This window comes from Gobius niger, assembly GCF_951799975.1.
Source record: "Gobius niger genome assembly, chromosome: 9".
Taxonomy (NCBI): domain Eukaryota; kingdom Metazoa; phylum Chordata; class Actinopteri; order Gobiiformes; family Gobiidae; genus Gobius; species Gobius niger.
The window spans coordinates 33,257,646-33,274,969 of record NC_136860.1 but is presented as its reverse complement, the minus strand read 5'-3'; the positions used below and the strand labels follow the sequence as shown (position 1 = coordinate 33,274,969).

At 40.4% G+C, this 17,324-nt stretch overlaps 1 protein-coding gene across 1 annotated transcript in view; it reads right to left on the bottom strand.

The window, feature by feature from the left end:
• LOC306968093 (adenylate cyclase type 5-like) overlaps positions 1 to 17,324 on the bottom strand; it is a 112,673-nt gene that overhangs the window by 21,771 nt on the left and 73,578 nt on the right. Inside the window, exons 3-7 of the mRNA XM_079563380.1 lie at positions 16,149 to 16,270; positions 9,618 to 9,729; positions 3,175 to 3,302; positions 1,822 to 1,980; positions 541 to 682 (exon numbers count right to left, since the gene is read on the bottom strand). Of these exons, the coding sequence (XP_079419506.1) occupies positions 541 to 682; positions 1,822 to 1,980; positions 3,175 to 3,302; positions 9,618 to 9,729; positions 16,149 to 16,270 (663 nt within the window). The remainder of the gene's footprint in view (positions 1 to 540; positions 683 to 1,821; positions 1,981 to 3,174; positions 3,303 to 9,617; positions 9,730 to 16,148; positions 16,271 to 17,324) is intronic.

Below are 17,324 nucleotides of genomic sequence, written 5' to 3'. Positions count from 1 at the left end.
TAAAATCATGAGCTGAATGAACGTTTACTTGACACTTTCCCAAAATGCTGCCCTCTTGTGGTACAGACTCAGTAAAGCTTTTGAGAATGGATAGTGACTCTTTAGACTTTATTTTAATTAAAGATGATTTGATACATGCTTTCGTAATGCATTTAGTCGGTGCATTTAGGTGTGTTTTCCTTGTTTAGACAGATCTAATATACATATAGTTTAGACCAGTCTTTGTCTGTTTTGGAATCTTTTAAGACCTGGTTGAGTCATAATTTGACATTTATCTTAGCCTGGTGGCTTTTGGAGGTCAAAGATGGTATGTCCATTTATATCAGTGTGATGTGGGTAAAAACAATGAAGACCAAGTTGTGACAATATCTTTTAAAAAAAACAAGCTACACATCCCCCTTGTTTACACCTTTTCTGTAAGACGTAGCCTCAGCAAACGGAATAATGGAAACACACATGAATGAAACAAAACACAGTCTTTTATGAGGACATGGTATTCTAACAGGTAAAGCCTAAAAAAAACAGAAAATAAAAACGTACCCTCTTCTGGCTGCAGCCCACGATGAGGAAGGTTTCGATGCTGTGCTTTTTCAGATACGCGTTCCTCTCTCCTCCTGTGCCCGGCTCCACGTCGTAATCTCCGTTCAGGTAGTTCAGAGTGGCCTTCGTGATGTGGATACGCCTGCGGGAAAGACACACCTTGTAAGAGTAATGTTCCTTTCAAAAATATTACTAATATACTGTAAGTAAAAAAGTAGTGACCCTGTAGGTTAAAAAAAAGCGTTTGTCAAAGTGCACAGTAAATAATGGTTGTAAATAATATTAGGTAATGTATTAAGAAACATTTAGTCACAACTTTAGTCACATGCAGAATATATGGAAAATACCTTTTACTAGTAGGCATTGAGATTGCAATTAATGTGATAAAAACAAGATGTTATCAGTTTTCTTAAATCATTCAAGACTACAGACATGAAAAAGCAGACAAAAGCAGAAATAATGAAGCTGTCATAACCCCTTAACTCCCACGTGAACCGAGCACATTTTCTCCATTTTGGCTTTACCCCAGTCCAAAAGCTTCTGGAAAAATAGCAACAAAACTGAGACGAAAACAATAATGGAAATGTGACAAAAAAGCGAGAAAACATTGGCAAAAAGTGACGAAGAATTGATGAAAAAGTGGCAAAAATGTCACAAGAAATGGACAAAAAATGGACAAAAAAATGACAAAAAACGTGACAAAAATGTGATAAAAATGTGACAAAAAATGACACAAATTTGACAAAAAATGACAAAAAAATGACAAAAATGTGACAAAAATATGATAAAAAATTGACGAAAAAATGACAAAAATGTGACAAAAAATGATTAAAAAAAAGCTACAAAAATGAGTTGAATATCCAACAAAAAAATGACGGAAAAAAAATCTGATGACGCGAGGAAAAAGATCCTCTCGGTTCAGGCAGGAGTTAAGATGTTCATAGATGTCAAGCATAACACAGAGAAAATATATAATGCAGTTTTTAATAATTGCTGTCTTTGTTATATGAACATTGATCCATTTAATCTGCAATTTTGTTTCAAGTGCAATTGATTGTGCAACCCAATAGAGTGACATCTGAATACCTTGGTCTCTACAAACATTATTAAACTAGAGACAAAATTACATTTCAAAACACAGTTTCAAGTCACATCTGTTTCTAATTAACGCTCGGGATTGAGTGTGAAATTCAGCAGTAAAGCTAAATTAAGATTTTGTGTTCTTTTTTACACCATTAGAAATTGTTAATATGTTGACTGAATGCAGAAACAGAGACACACCCAGCTTTGCCTCCCGCCTCCATCTGATTGGCTAAAGTCACGTCATTGGACCAGACGTCGAACTGCCACTTCCTGAGTCCCAGCACCCCACAGTGCACTCTGCCACTGTGGATCCCCACACGCATGTTCACGTTCACCCCGGTCACCTCCCGCACCAGCCTGAAGAGGAGAGACAAGAAGGCAAGGTGTTAAAGAGTTTGCTACAAAACTTTTTCATTGATGATATTAAATGTTCTGCTAAATATTTCTTTCTCATGTATAAATCCTTGGGTACAATTTCAATGACTGTTCCCATAGTTCAATGCTGTCCCTCATCCTAAGTCATTCCTATATCTACGATATCTACAGTTAAATTAAGATAAAAGAACTGCATTAAAAAAAAAAAAATCTTGACTTACTTGAAATAAAACTGTTGTAGTTCTTTAATCTTAATTGTAGTGTAGCTATCTTGCAGAATGGACAGATTTATTGAAATTAGACAAACAATGTAACTTATTTCAAGATTACGTAAAATATAAAAGCGTTCATGGCCATCGGATGTTGCCCTCGCAGGTATCCTCCGATGCCCACTAGACTGTATAATGTGTTTTATGCGTTTATAGACACTGGAAAAAACTGTTGCACTCGATAATTCTGCACTTTATGACTTGAAACTTGCCAACATTGCACTTTGTAACTGGCACTTTGTACTTGTATATTGCACTTGTAGTTGGAAATTGCCTTTTGTTATGTAAGTTTAAAGCAGTACTAAGTAACTCTTGCCCTTCGAAGCCATAAGCAATTTTTTAAACTTATTAATTGTCCGTGAGAGTAAATACTACGCTGACAGAAAAGACAAAGGGAGAGAGGGATATTGTGCATTCAATTACACAATGGAGATCATTTTTTTCACTCAAATTTGGCTGTTAAATACTGTTATAGTGGTGCTAGCCCGCAGTTAGCTTTGCCCATTAGCCTGTTAGCTTCTTCTTCGTGATTCCATTAGTGTGTATTGGTGCTCTGGAGACACCAGGGGGAGATGAAAGACCCCCCAATCATCATAGTAACACTTGTATTACCCCCAGAGGGACTACGGAAAGGATTTATTAAGGTAAACAAGTTACTTAGTACTGCTTTAATTGTGTAGGACTACACATGGAAATGAGCATGGTGCTAAATCTGGTGCAGCCATCTTTTTTAATGTAACTGCACACTGTCCTTTCAATAAACTTAACTAAACTAACCCTTTCTTTTGTGGCGACATCAGTGTAATCTCTTCCCAATAGCACATTCCAGAAAGACTATTATTTTTCTCTTGGTATTATGTATTTGTCCCGCTCCATCTCTATGTTGGCGCCGTCACCTAGTACTTACGATATGGCCTCTATCATGTCCACCCCCATCTCAACACAGCAGTGGGCGTGGTCCGCTCTGGCCTCTGGGAGCCCCGACACACAGTAGTAACAGTCCCCCAGGATCTTAATGCGCAGACAGTGGTTCTCCTGGAATATAAGAATATGCATATTATTACACAGACATAAAAAAAAAAGAAAGAAACACCAGCACAAACAAACACAAACTGCAGATAAGGCCTGCAGAAGTATGTGCAGTATGAGCCTATTTGCTTCATTTGCTGATTTATTTGTGAAAGATAATGGCTTGTTTTTCACCAGTAAATTATGAGGCAAAAAGAACATTGGGTCAGGGGCTTACAGACAAAAAAAAAAAAAAACAGCTAAAAATGGTAGAGCGTTTGTGAAAAAGGGGTCCTCTTGATTAAGTCAGAGCATGAATCATTTGGCATTTTAAAGGTGCGGCCCTCGGGGAACAGTCAAGCAGACTCTTTGTAAGGACCAGCCTGGTCTCTGTGGACTTGACTTGGATTTGAGGAAGCAGATCCACTTAAAGCTTTCATTACCTAAAGCTACTCTCTAAAGCATTTCTCATAGTTACTGATGATCTGGTCGTCAGTCGCCTGTTGAAAGTTAATGCGTAGAGATTGGAGATTGTGGTGACTTTTCATTTCCAGGCTTAACCTCTTAACTCCCGCCTGAACCGAGAGGATCTTTTTCCTCACGTCATCAGATTTTTTTTTCCATTATTTTTTTGTTGGGTATTCAACTCATTTTTGTAACTTTTTTTGCCATTTTTTTTGTCATTTTTTGTCACTTTTTTGTCATTTTTTCATCAATTTTTTATTACATTTTTATCACATTTTTGTAATTTTTTTTGTCACATTTTTTTGGTCATTTTTTGACACATTTTTTATCACATTTTTTGACACATTTTTTATCACATTTTTGTTACATTTTGGTCATTTTTTTGGTCAATTTCTTGTGACATTTTTGTTACATTTTTGTCACATTTTCATACATTTTTCGTCACTTTTTTTGTCAATGTTTTCTCACTTTTTGTCACATTTCCATCATTGTTTTCGTAAGTTTGGTTACTATTTTCACAGCTTTTTTCCAGAAGCTTTTGGACTGGGGTAAAGCCAAACTGGAGAAAATGTGCTCGGTCCAGGTGGGAGTTAAGGGGTTAAATAGCAACGTTTTATAATCAAAGGTTGGTATGTCGCAGCATGTAACAATATTTCACCCTAATTTGAGTTTTTAAAATGTGACTGCTGGTGGATTAAGTATTTTTGCACGTCTAAGTGAGAAATGAGATGAAAAAGAACATGAAAAACAGTGGCGACAACACGGCAAGGAAAAAGATCAGTTCTGATCAGTTTTGTAGGTCTTCGCTTTCAAATGAGGCGTCACACCTTTTAGATTTGGGTAATGCCGAACTGGAGAAAATACGCCTGATTAAGGCGGGAGTTAAGAGGTTGATCATTACACAACACCAACGCCCTGTACAAGAAGGGCCAAAGTCGCCTCCACCTTCTGAGGAGACTGAGGTCCTCTTTTTATGACTCTGTGGTAGCCTCTGCTCCACTACGCTCCACTATGGGCCCCGGGCAGCACAGAGCGGGACAAGAACAGACTGAACAAGCTGGTCAGGAGGGCCAGCTCTGTCCTGGGCTGCCCCCTGGACTCTGTGGAGGAGGTGAGGGACAGGAGGGCGTTAGCCAAGCTCACCTCCATCATGGACAACACCTCCCACCCACTGCACGGGACTGTAGAGGAGCTGAGCAGCTCTTTCAGTGGCAGACTGAGACACCCCCAGTGCAAGAAGGAGCAGGTCCTTCATCCCCACTGCTGTCAGACTGTGCAATAAGACTGTAAAGCAACATGTGCAATAACCCCTTTGCAGAATACACACAATCATCCCTGTATTTACATCACTTTATCAACCACTTGCACTATGATGTAAACCTGCACTGCTTATACTGACTTTAACATTTTCTGTCACAGTCTGTTCACTTAATTATTTACTCTTTATACTTTTGTCCCCACAAAGTCCTTGGTAGTCATTATACATAAGATACCACTATTTTACCATTTAATTATTTTTATGTTTATTTTTCTCACATTTCCTGCCTAATTGCGCACCCTGAGTGTTTCTAAGAGCTGAATGTAACAAGTACATTTCTCCATTAAGAGATCAATAAAGGCTTATCTTATCTTTTCTTATCTTAACTGTATTTACTGATGAACTCATGTTATTTCAACTATTTTCATAATGAAGTCGTGAGGAAGTCATGCATCGTTTTCCATGAAATATGCATTAAATCATGTTCTCTTATGATACAGCGTTACCGATACTTGCTCCACAGGCAGATTTTTCACTCACCTGCTCAATGTTTTACTTATTTCTTGATTACTTGTATTACTGTATTGCAGTGTGAGTGAAAAGCAATGTGAGGCGGTGCAGCAGTGAGTGGCAAAAAGTGGCAAAATAATAATAAGTGGAAATGTATTCACAGTGGGACCAAACTTTTAACAGTTAACATCTCATCACGACATGGCTCTCTCATTGTCCTCCCCAAAAGCAGCACACACCTGCCTAAAACAATACAATGACCGTATCTTCTGGTTGCGATACACACACAACTGCACAAACAGTAATAGGAAACTTAACGTCATTTCAGAAATTCAAAAACAATAACCGGATAAGACCTAATAATTCTTTAAACAAACAGGTGGTGATGTGTTGATGACATCATCAGCGACATCACTAGAGAAAAGTATAAGTGGAGGAAATGTTTGGGGCGGCCCCTCCCCAAACACGTCCCAGGTGGAAACAAAGGAAAAGGTGACTAACACAAAACAACGGAGTGTAAATGATAATCTTAACCAATGAACCAAAACAATAAACTAGATGAAGCCCCATGAAGCATTGAAGCCTCACAGCCAATGGCATCACACATGGTTCGAAGCATCAAGGTGCTTTATTTGCTCCACTACGCCATCATGTGGACAAGAAATGTATCAATCAGTAAAAGTTTATTTATGTAGTACTTTACAACTACACCAGGAGGACCAAAGTGCTTCACAGAAAGATAAAAACAATTAAAAAAAACAACCTGGACACAATTCAGTTTGCTCTAAGTATTAAAAGCAAGTTTGAAAAGATGAGTCTTTAATCTGGATTTAAAAAGGGACAAGTCCATGAGCGTGTACAACATGCTGAGTGCTTACAATAAATGGTTGGGGCTGAAAGACTAAATTTGCGAATTTATAGAGTTGTGATGGAAAATATGCTTGTGTTACTTTGTTTATGTCCAACCCAAATACACAAAGTGTCACTGTCGCTTTTGTTTTGAATCGCGCTCCAAACCCGCAAATCATTTCCTGAATCAGTCACGTGGTACCGGCCACTTCCCGAGGCTTCGAACGCCGCCACACACGTGATCAACACACGCATCGATACGCGCTTCAATAAACACTCCTCTAGATTACTCGGCACAGGCTTCGAAGCCTCGACACGTTCGGCACATCACTACAATAAACACTTAAAATAGATCTACATTTGTGTTTTTGCCGTACAGGAGGTATTTATGTAGAATGATTGATGAACTAATAAGACAAACACAAGCAAACCCCGGGATATGCATGTGCAGCTTAGCAGACTATAGCAGTTGTGAAGTGTAAAACTCACTTCAGATTGTATCAAAACCTCACAAATACATTTAAGAATGTAAGCACCCTGTTAATGTTAATGTTTTGATTCATTAAAGCAGGGAGACACTGCACCATCACCTGCTGCTGTTGTCTGTATTTCGCCCGTGAGCTTCAAAAACAAAGCTCCGCTCAATATTCAAGCATCAAAACAATTACACATGCTGTTCCTAATGCGCTACAATGAGCCCAGATGTGGCCCATAGGAATAAACAGAGACTCTGAAGGGCCACTCTCAACACAATGCCTGTTTTGTGCGGTTTTCCCAGAATGCTTCACTGCGGAGAGCCTCTCAGGTGGAGATCATGAGTTTCCCCTTTGGTCAGATTTATCGGCAGGAAAAACAAACAGGGTATTTACCGACGCTCCCACATGCTGCCGTTCAGAGCCGCACTAATGGTGAGGAAATTCATGTGTAAGAGACAGAAATGCTATGTGTACTTTCAGTGAGGAGGCAGTGCTAATATTGTCGATTAGGTCATACTTTGTTGTCAAAATGATATTTAAACTACATTTGATTATCAGTCGTAAAAATGTGGAAACATTAGAATGAGCCGAAGAATGGAGTAAAATTTGGATTTTCGACGGGCAAAATAATTGTGTAAAACGGAAAAAATAAATACAGAAAATGTCATCAAAACATGCAGCTGAATGTGCCTCAGACCAGCGGTTCCCAAAGTGGGGGTTGAGACCCCTCTAGAGGTCGCCAGGCCTTGGCTGGTGTCCCCAGAAAAAAAAAAAAAAGAAAGACGATACTGTTTCTAGCATAGTTTTTAGTGCAAAACAGCATATCATTAGTGAAATCCATTCAAATATTAAAAATACATAGTCTAGATATACATAAACTTGATTTTAAAATGTTTTTCTCCCCTAAAGTAGCACAAGATACAATGGGGGTCTCAAACTGTTTATGTGTCAATTTTTGCGGTCCCAGTCAAAAAAGTTTAGGAACCCCCATACTTTTTGTATAGTAAAAAAATGAATTAATGACATAAAAGATAATTCAAGCATTACTTGAAACAATGGCAATGCTTTTCACTGACCTGTAAGGCCTTCATTTTGACAGGACTCTATAATCCTCTATAATTCTTCTTCACAAGCTCATCCATTTGCCAGCTGTGTTGGAACCAGTGATGTACCTGAACGCGTTCATTGAACGAAAGTTCATGAACGCGTTCATATTTTGGGTGAACGTGAACTGAACGCACTGGATGACTGCCTGATGAACGCGTTCATTCTGGTGTCTGTGAACGGCATTCCCGTTCTATTTATGTTCTTTCAATATGGTGCTAGATTTCTTATATCAGTGAATATAATTATAAAACCCCGCCGCTCCGCCCACGCGCCTGCGGCCCGACTGTTTCCAGTTCTGTGGGGGTGAACTCTGCTGTTTATGGCTCTGGCACAGGCCCTGGCACACTGGTAACCAGCGGGGTAGCAGCCACAGTGTGAAGTTAAGAAGCGAGTTTCCCTTGTGTAACGTTTGTCGCTCCAAACTCTGCTCCGCGGTGCCACTCATTTACATAAAGACACAATGTGGAGTTTTTTAACCACAAATTAGCTCCTAAAGCAATCTTGTTCACCTGATCAATTTACCAATTCAACACAAATGCAATTGAATATCTATAGCTTCATTTTCCACTAAGAATTTACCAATTAAACTTAAAAAATAAATAATAATAAAATAAAATATGATTAGCAAAGATACCCGAAATCCACTCTGAAAACAGTGACAGGCTGACATGAAATAGCTTTAACACTAAGTGAGGAGGCCATAATATTTTTGACTCATGGCTGAAGTCAACTTTCTCCAGCTCTCCCAAGGTTGGCAAAAATGCATCTCAAAATACTTCAGATTGTTGCTTTAAGATATGGAATATAAAAATATTTCCCTGAGAGGGAAATATACTTCTCACCTATTTCACCCCTGACCCGTTTTCATGCCTCAATAATAGCTCGCAGCAAAAACAAAAGAACTATGAAGTAGTTAATATTTGGAACTATTTACTATAAACAATTATGAACTATGAACAAACTAGTTCATTTTGAAATTTGTGAACTGAACTTTGAACTAGTTCATGTAGAAAATGAGCTTTCCCAACACTGGTTGGAACCCACCTCCGCCCCGTCACTGCCTCTGCCCCTTTTGATTCTCCCGTCGCTCATTCACCCTCCTCCAACCATCCATTCCCCCGCCAGAGTCCAGGCTCCGGTGGGAGACATCGCTAACGCTCATCTAACCTGCTCATGCATTAAACACCCATTCACAACACCATTGTCTTCAAAGCTTATAATCATGCATGCCAATAGAGCTTTGCAATTGCTGCTTTTGTTTCAGCCTGAGTCTCTCCAGGTTGAATTGCAATTAAGATTATATTTGAAATGCATGTGCCGGAGCATTAACATTTGAGAGAAAATTCAAATGGCTAAACGAACCCATATGTTAGAGTTAGCATGTTTTAGAGAGAACATTATCTCTAAAACATGAGGCTAAAAGCTTTCATTTGTTCACACTGATATTTTCAAATGAGGTTTATGTGAAGAAAAGACAGTGAGGGGTTACAGACCAGGAGCTCCCTCTACAGGCATTAGTGGGAATGACACGTTATATACAGTAAGATTGAAAACAAGCTTTCGGAGGGGTGTTTGCTCTTTTTTACTGTGTGAAAAATCCAATGTTTTCACCTGCCGTGTCTCGCCTTCACAATCCACGCAGTATTAAAGCCACTGTGTATTCCGTGTGCGTCTTACCGCTGCGAGTTTGTCGAACCTGGCGAAGAGTTCGTTGAGTGTCATGACCAGCTCCTGCGCCGTGCACTGGGACGCCAGACTCGTGAAGCCCTCGATATCAGCAAACAGGATACTGCAAAGCACAAATAAGCAAGAGAATATTCATTATTTTATTGTATGCATATAGAGACAATTAAACAAAAATGTTAAACAAAACGAAAGGCCATCATATACTACTCACTCCCTGCAAAATACATTGAAATGAAAAAAGTATAAACAAGATTACAACAGACTCTTAGTAGTAATAGTAACAGTATGACATAACAGATACATAGTCTCATACTCTCTCTGGTGTTTACGGTACATTTTATCGAGAGCAAGAGGTCCCTCTTATGACGAAAACAGAGAGGGATGAGGATTTATATTTATTTATCTATTTAAGATGGGACAGTGCATATTAATTAACATGAGTCCTCAAAGTCCACATGTAAATATGCCAGAGTTATTCACAATGGATAATTTTCATCTGTGGTCCCAGGGCAGGTTGCTGTCTTCAGAACAGCAAGCACAACAGACATGAACAAAGGACAAGATAAAATGGTTAGGAAAAAGACATTATAAACAAAACGACACAGAAAAATAAGAGATTTTAAACACTATTGGTAAACAGCCTACATGTTCACACTGTGACTGCGGGTTTGACTGTCCAGGAGCCAAAGTTTTACTGATCTAGTGAAGGTTCTCAGTGTTGGGATGTTCCTGATGTTCCAGGTGTGAGCCGCCCTCACTGAAAAGCTCAACTGACCAAAAGATGTTTTCCTGAAAGGAACAGCACAGTCTCCTCTGCTTTGGGCTCGTGTGCCCACACTGTCTGTCAGGTGGATGAATTCCTGCAGAGAGGGCGGGGCCAGTCCATGCAGGATTCTATAAACCTGTACAATGTCGTGAAACCGTATCATATTCTCCCAACTAAAAACATTATATTTTGAGAGAACATGGCAATGATGGTAAGAGTTATGCTTTTGATCCAAAACCTTGAGTGATGCTTTTAAACTCTCTCCATTGACTGTAGTGTTGTTTTACTTGTTTGACTCCATGTTGTCAGACAGTAGCGAATGTGTGACATAATCATGGCGCTAAAGTACGTATTTGTCGAAAAGTTCCCAATGTAAAATTTATTTTATTTGTTACCTTTTTGGCTTGGGATTTAAATGTGAGTTTAGAATCAATAATGACCCCTAAATATTTATATTCTTGAACCACTGCTAATGCGTGTCCTGCAACATCAACAGGTGGGTCAGGTTCTTTGTTGGATTAGATTTGTTGTAGGATTGGGTTCAGTTTTGTACAATGGCTCTCGTGCTCTCAAGAACAGGCCTATTCCATCGGCAGTAGATTGAATTTATCAGGGGACACAGGTGAAATGAGACAGCGAGAGGTGATCCGAGGAATGTCAGTATTTTTCCAAGAACGACTTGCTGGGCGCATTGTTATTTTATAGAACAGCATGTATACCAGCGGTGTCCAACCTTGAGCTGCTTTTACATTACAACAATGGAAGACAGCGACTTGTGGTTCACTGATGCCTGGATAAGGAACGGTCATGCCTCACAGAAAGAAAATCCAAGTTTCGATCCGGGCCCGGGGATACATAGGCTTTTAAAGGGGGTCAATATTTGCTGCCAATTTGATCCTCGTTACTATGGAGCCTTCACAGATTTGAAGTGAAGTAGAACGTGTTGCAGTATGTTATAGATCTGTGGCTGCAGGCGGCTCCTGCCACATTGTAGGATGGGTCAAATTTCTCTAAAGGGACAATAAAGCACTTTGAAACCAGAGCTGTCAAAGAAAAAGATCATTAATACAACTCTAGATAGGACAGCACATGTACAGCAGCAGATGCAGGAGTGAGGCAGGGAGCTGGAATCTGAGATTAAAGGTGAGATTAATCTCTCTTTTTACTCATGAACGCGTGTTTACGCTGCTTCTATGGGTTTCAGGTGACATCACAGCGTTCTAAAGGCCTATACTGTTATATAGAGGAAAAATGATTATATTTTTGAGGACATTTTTGTACAGAGAAATCATGGACCCAGTGACTGATATTAATGATCATTTTTCAAATCCATACATTTTCTTTTTAGCTACGACTTGTGAAAGTGCAATGGCTCCTGCCCCCCCCCTGTTTTTGGTCGACCAAGAAAATCTTTAGTCGGGGACAGCCCTAGAATGGAGAAAACAATGCAGACCTACAAAACTGATCAAAACTTTTTTGTCGCATTGTCGCATATGAAACGTTTTTGTGGAACCTTTTCGTCTTCTTTTGTTGCGCCTCATTTGAAAGCTAAGATCAGGGGCGTAGCACCAAATTCTGGGCCCTGGGTACAAACTATCTTGGTGGACCCCGCTCATATTTTACGTTCTTTAACCACATTACACTGACAATTTGACAGTGCAGTTCATTTATTTTCTATTATAACTTAATTATATATAGCCTAACCAGGTCGACTTTCATATACAAACACATGGATACTTAGTTCATGGTTTGTTTGTTGGTTTGTTTGCTATTTTTAAAGGGGTGTCAGAGCCCTGAGATTCATCCATCATTATTGTTTGAGCAAAATTCTGTCTAGCAACCATTGTATTTCAGCTGTTGTGTTTGATATTTATAGTATCATCCATCCATTTTCTGCAGTCTCAGCAGAGATGCCCAAACTTCCCGGTCCACACACACCTTTTCCAGCTGTTCTGGGGGGACCCCGAGGCGACACCAGGCCAGTTCGGAGACATAGTCCCACCAGCGTGCCCTGGGTCTTCCCCGAGGCCTTGTCCAACTAGGACATGCCTGGAACACCTCCCCGGCGACCAGGAGGTATCCGGAACAGATGCCCGAGCCACCTCAGCTGGCTCCTTTCGACGTGAAGGAGCAGCGACTCTACTCCGAGCTCCTCCCGGGTAACTGAGCTCCTCACCCGATCTCAAAGGGTGCGCTCAGCCACCCTGCGAAGGAAACTCATTTCGGCCGCTTGTATTCGCGATCTTGTCCTTTCGGTCATAACCCAAATCTCATGACCAATGACCATAGGTGAGGGCGGGAACGTAGATCGATCGGTAAATCGAGAGCTTTGCCCTCCGACTCAGCTCCCTCTTCACCACGACAGACCGGTACAGCGACCGCATCACTGCTGACGCCGCACCGATCCGTCTGTCCATCTCACGCTCCATCCGCCCCTCACTCGTGAACAAGACCCCGAGATACTTGTCCTCCACTTGAGGCGAGGACTCAACACTGATTTATAGTATCAGTGATAAGGAAATTTAGAAAGTACAATACAGAACGCTTTTTGCAGCACTTTTGAGGGCCCCCACCCTGCATTGGGCCCTGGGTACTCAGTACTCAGTACCCTTTACAGTCCGACGCCCATGGCTAAGACCCTGTAGTTTCTGAAAATAATGTGTAATATCTGTGTGAGTAAAGCACATCTTACAGGTGGTAAACGGCAGGGAAGTTGATTTATGGGACAGTATTGATCTTAACCTTATCTGAACCGTATCCGCAGTCACATCTTTGTCGGTCAGCCCCACTGGTGTGCGGGGGACGTTGAACAATGGCCGACTGCAGAACTTACAGAGGCTTATTGCAAAGGCCCTGACTCTTGTATGTTGTTGAGCGTTCAGCAGCTCTTATGTAACTGCTCATAACAAACCCCATCACGGCCATGACGTCCTCACATGCGTTACTGTTGTTCTTTAATTACAAAACAAAGTCATTTATGCAACACTTTCTCTCTCTCTCTCTCTCTCTCTCTCTCTCACTCTTTGGAGAAAAAAAAAAACAGTCCTCCTGGAGCCAGCTTGCATAAGGTCTGAGTCAGCTAGCCGTGAAAGCACTGAGAGCCGAAGGAAAGGGCACAAAAAGTCAACAAAACGGAGCACACGAGGTCAACATTTACAAGCAGATAGTTGTGTGTGTAAATCATGCCAGATTTCGAACAAAACATTAATTTTGCATGATTGTTCCAACTATAAAAGGCGATAACAAATGAAAATGTGATCAAACAGTGGCCTACTACAGTATTTCTTATGTTTCCACACAGATTACAATACGCAGAGGGAATCACAGTCCACCTTTAAATCTGCAGTGAAGCCATTTTGCTATTCTGTCCTTTCTCTGATCACTCTGACATTTCCGTGACATTTTCCCAAAGCAGCGGACTGTACGGCTTTCACAGCGGGACGAGTGATACACTTAACTACCCGTTCATTAAGGACAATGAGACGATGGAACGCGCTGTGCCGCATCAGAGGGACGGAGCTCTTCTTTGAGATTACACATTTCTTTATGACAATTAAAATTAAAACATCATGTTTTTTCCTTTTAAAACAACCGCAGAGGCAGACAGCGGTTCTACTGTTTGAGATCTGTTCAGCAGCTACGACAAATACTGACTCAAACCTACTTACTAAGTACTACTCAGATGCGGGAAGTACTAAGTAACTTTTGATAGCACTTCTTAAAGAGGGGGTATTATGCTTTTTTCAATCACACAGCACCAGTCTATATCACACTACAATGATGACCAAACCTTCTGTTGGTCTGTAAATGCAGTAAATTAGAATAACTGCCTTGTATAAAATTGCTCTCTCAAAATGGCTGTAGTGAATGTCTTGAAATAGGCCTCTGTCTCTTTAAGAACCTCTGAAACCTTTTTGACACGCCCCCTCCACACTGGTGACAAAAGCTCGGAGGCGTCTCCAGGAGGTGGGGGCGTTCCTAGGAGGACTCGGGCAAACCTATCCCTAAAATGGCCGCCATCAGAGTTTTTACAGATGACTCAAAAATACGTGAATGTGCCAAGGCAACACTTCAGGCATGTTTTTAATGAGGGAATGACATAATAACATGATGTGAAGCTTGAAAACGTCGATTTTGCATAATACCCCCCCTTTAACTTAAAACAAAACCAGAGTGTCGACAGCAAGGTGCCTTTTACCAATGTGTGGAAACTGTTCCCCGTCGTATTCACATTATTGACAGGATTTGGCCTCTTCAAAAAATGCGCAAAATCACAGATGTGCAGCAGCAGCAGAAGCAGCACTGTGCTCATGTTGCGTCTCTGTCTTTTGTTTTTGTGCAGTTCTGTGTCTGTAAAGGTCACTGTCCTCTCATCCCTCTTTAACATGTGCTGCAAATTCTGCTACGAGAACTACGGTCACACTTTGGTTATGGTCAGTCTATGTTTTCGTATCTGTCCCAGTCAAATAAATCACAAGCATAAAACACTTTAACGCAACCTTACGTTTACTTATGAAAAACAAATGTGCTTGACTGTGGTGAAAAGTGCAGAGACAATAAACTGTACAAACACGAATCGTCGCTCAACACCAGACGACCGAGAAGAGGGAAAACAGAGCGTTCGTTTATCAGAGCAGCGCAGGCCCATTTATCCACAAACTGTCGATTCATTTTGAGCTCCTGTCCACGGCGCTCAATTCAGAGCAGATTAAAAAAGGCTAATGTAAGTCAATACACCTGATAAACTGTGTTGATGATGACAGAAAATGAGTAATGTTTTCACGGCATCCATTAATCTCTTCTAGGGGCCAGTGTTTTCCAACCTGGATGTATGCGAGCTTATGAAAACTACTACTAGCAAACAGGGGCGGACTTCCACAAATACATATTATAACCTCTAACCACCGCCTTAACCGAGTGCATTTTCCCCAGGTCGACTTTTTATTTTTATTTATTTTTTTATTTTTATCATCAGCAAAAAGAACAGGAAAGGTGGTCGTAGAAACAGAAGCAAAATCATTAATGTAAATAATAATGGTCCCAAAATTGAACCTTGTGGCACACCATGCTCCACGGAATTCCTTTTAGATTCATGTTTTTTAAATGCTGGGCTTTACCCAAATCTAAAAGCTTCTCGACTGGAGAGCAACAATGTAACGCCTCATTTGAAAGCTAAGACCTACAAAAGTGATGATAACTTTTTGTCACGTCATTTTTGTCCCATTTTTGTAGTTTTTTTCATTATTGTTTCTATCACTTTTTGTTTGTGTTTTTCTCACGTTTTTGTGTTTTTTTTGTCCATATTTTTCTCACTTTTTTGTTGCTTTTCCAGCACATTTTTGTTTTGTTTTCATCCTCTTTTTCTCGCTATTTTGATGCTTTTCTTTTTAGCTTTTAGATTTGGGTACAGCTCAGTTGAGGCGGGACTGGTGGCCCTAGAGCCAGTGGCCCCTCTGTGCTCTTCCAGAATGGACATATGGCCAGTCCGCCCCTGCTAGCAAAGGAATACTATATTTTCTCAGCTTGAATCTCAGCACCTTCCGATTGATATTTCACAATCCCTCCACTGTAGATGAATCTGTATATCTTTAAAACAGCTGTCACTCTTAAGCAGTAATCCTATTCATCCACATCTTAAGCTCCATCTGCTCCTTCCCCAAACCCATGTCTCTAACAGCTAAAGATCTTTCCATTCATTTCTCCTCGCAGTTATAAAGGCGTATGGAGTAGTTTAATTTATTTTCATGGCCTCATACCTGACATTGTCGTGTTTTTGGATGTAGATCTTGTGGAACATCATGTCTTCCTGTTTGGCGTTGATGTCCGCCTTCATCTCCATGGCGACGTGGCGTGGAAGCACCGACAGGAGGAGACGTTCCTAAGACAAAAATAAATAAAAGTTGACAGTGTGAGTTAAACATTAAACCAGGGGTGCCCAAAGTGGGGCCCGTGGAACAATTAGGTTGGCCCACCAGCGAGTGACCTACTGGTTAATACTAACTCTCTCCCATTCATTCTCAATGGCAAATATAGATGCAGTACACTTTTTGGCCACCAGCGTCAAATTGGGGGCGCTGTTTCACTCCTTTAGCAAAGTTAAGGAAACACTGTTCTGGTGTCTTGGTGTTTGTCAGTCATAGAGTGTCGCAGCATCAACTTCCCAACTTTTTCTACATTTTATTTTGAAAGGTCGTTGACATATATGACTTATAAAAGAATTTATGCTGAACTGACACTTTCAAATTGGTCTAATATGGCATTTTCTTTGACTTAAAGAAATGAATGAGGTAAAGTCACCGTAGGTAGTGCAGGTACAGGTGGAGTTGTTGCACTATATATTGTTACAATAATTGATTTTGTTCTACTAAAACTTGGCTTTTGTAGCATACTATTTGCATAGATAGAATTAAATACAAATGTATACCAAAAAAGAAAATAAAGTAACTATTTTTATTTACAGTTATATGTGTCTCACGCTGACATCGCCGTGATTGGCCCGCGACCCTTAGGCACTTTTTCATTTTGGCCCTCGGAGAGAAAAAGTTTGGGCACCCCTGCATTAAACAATCAAACCAACATTGCAAAAGCTTTTAGTCTAAAGCTTGAGCAACTGTGGGAATGGCAGCGGCGATACTTCTGCCAAATGTGGCGAAATTTTGTTTGAGAGTCAAACATACAAAACAATCATCTCTCATAATCATTCACCAAAAGCAAATTGAGCTGTTGTTTGCTTGTCTTTGGACAGAAAAGGAAACCAAGAAAATAAAAATGTGCCCACAGTAACAAAGCTATGACATCTTGCCGTGTTCTCCCCTTGTCTGCGTGAGTTTCCTTCAAGTACTCTCTTTTCCCCACAACTAAAAACACGTAGGGTGTGTGTATGTGTCTGCAGAGGCGGGTAGTACTCAGTTACATTTACTCGAGTACATTCA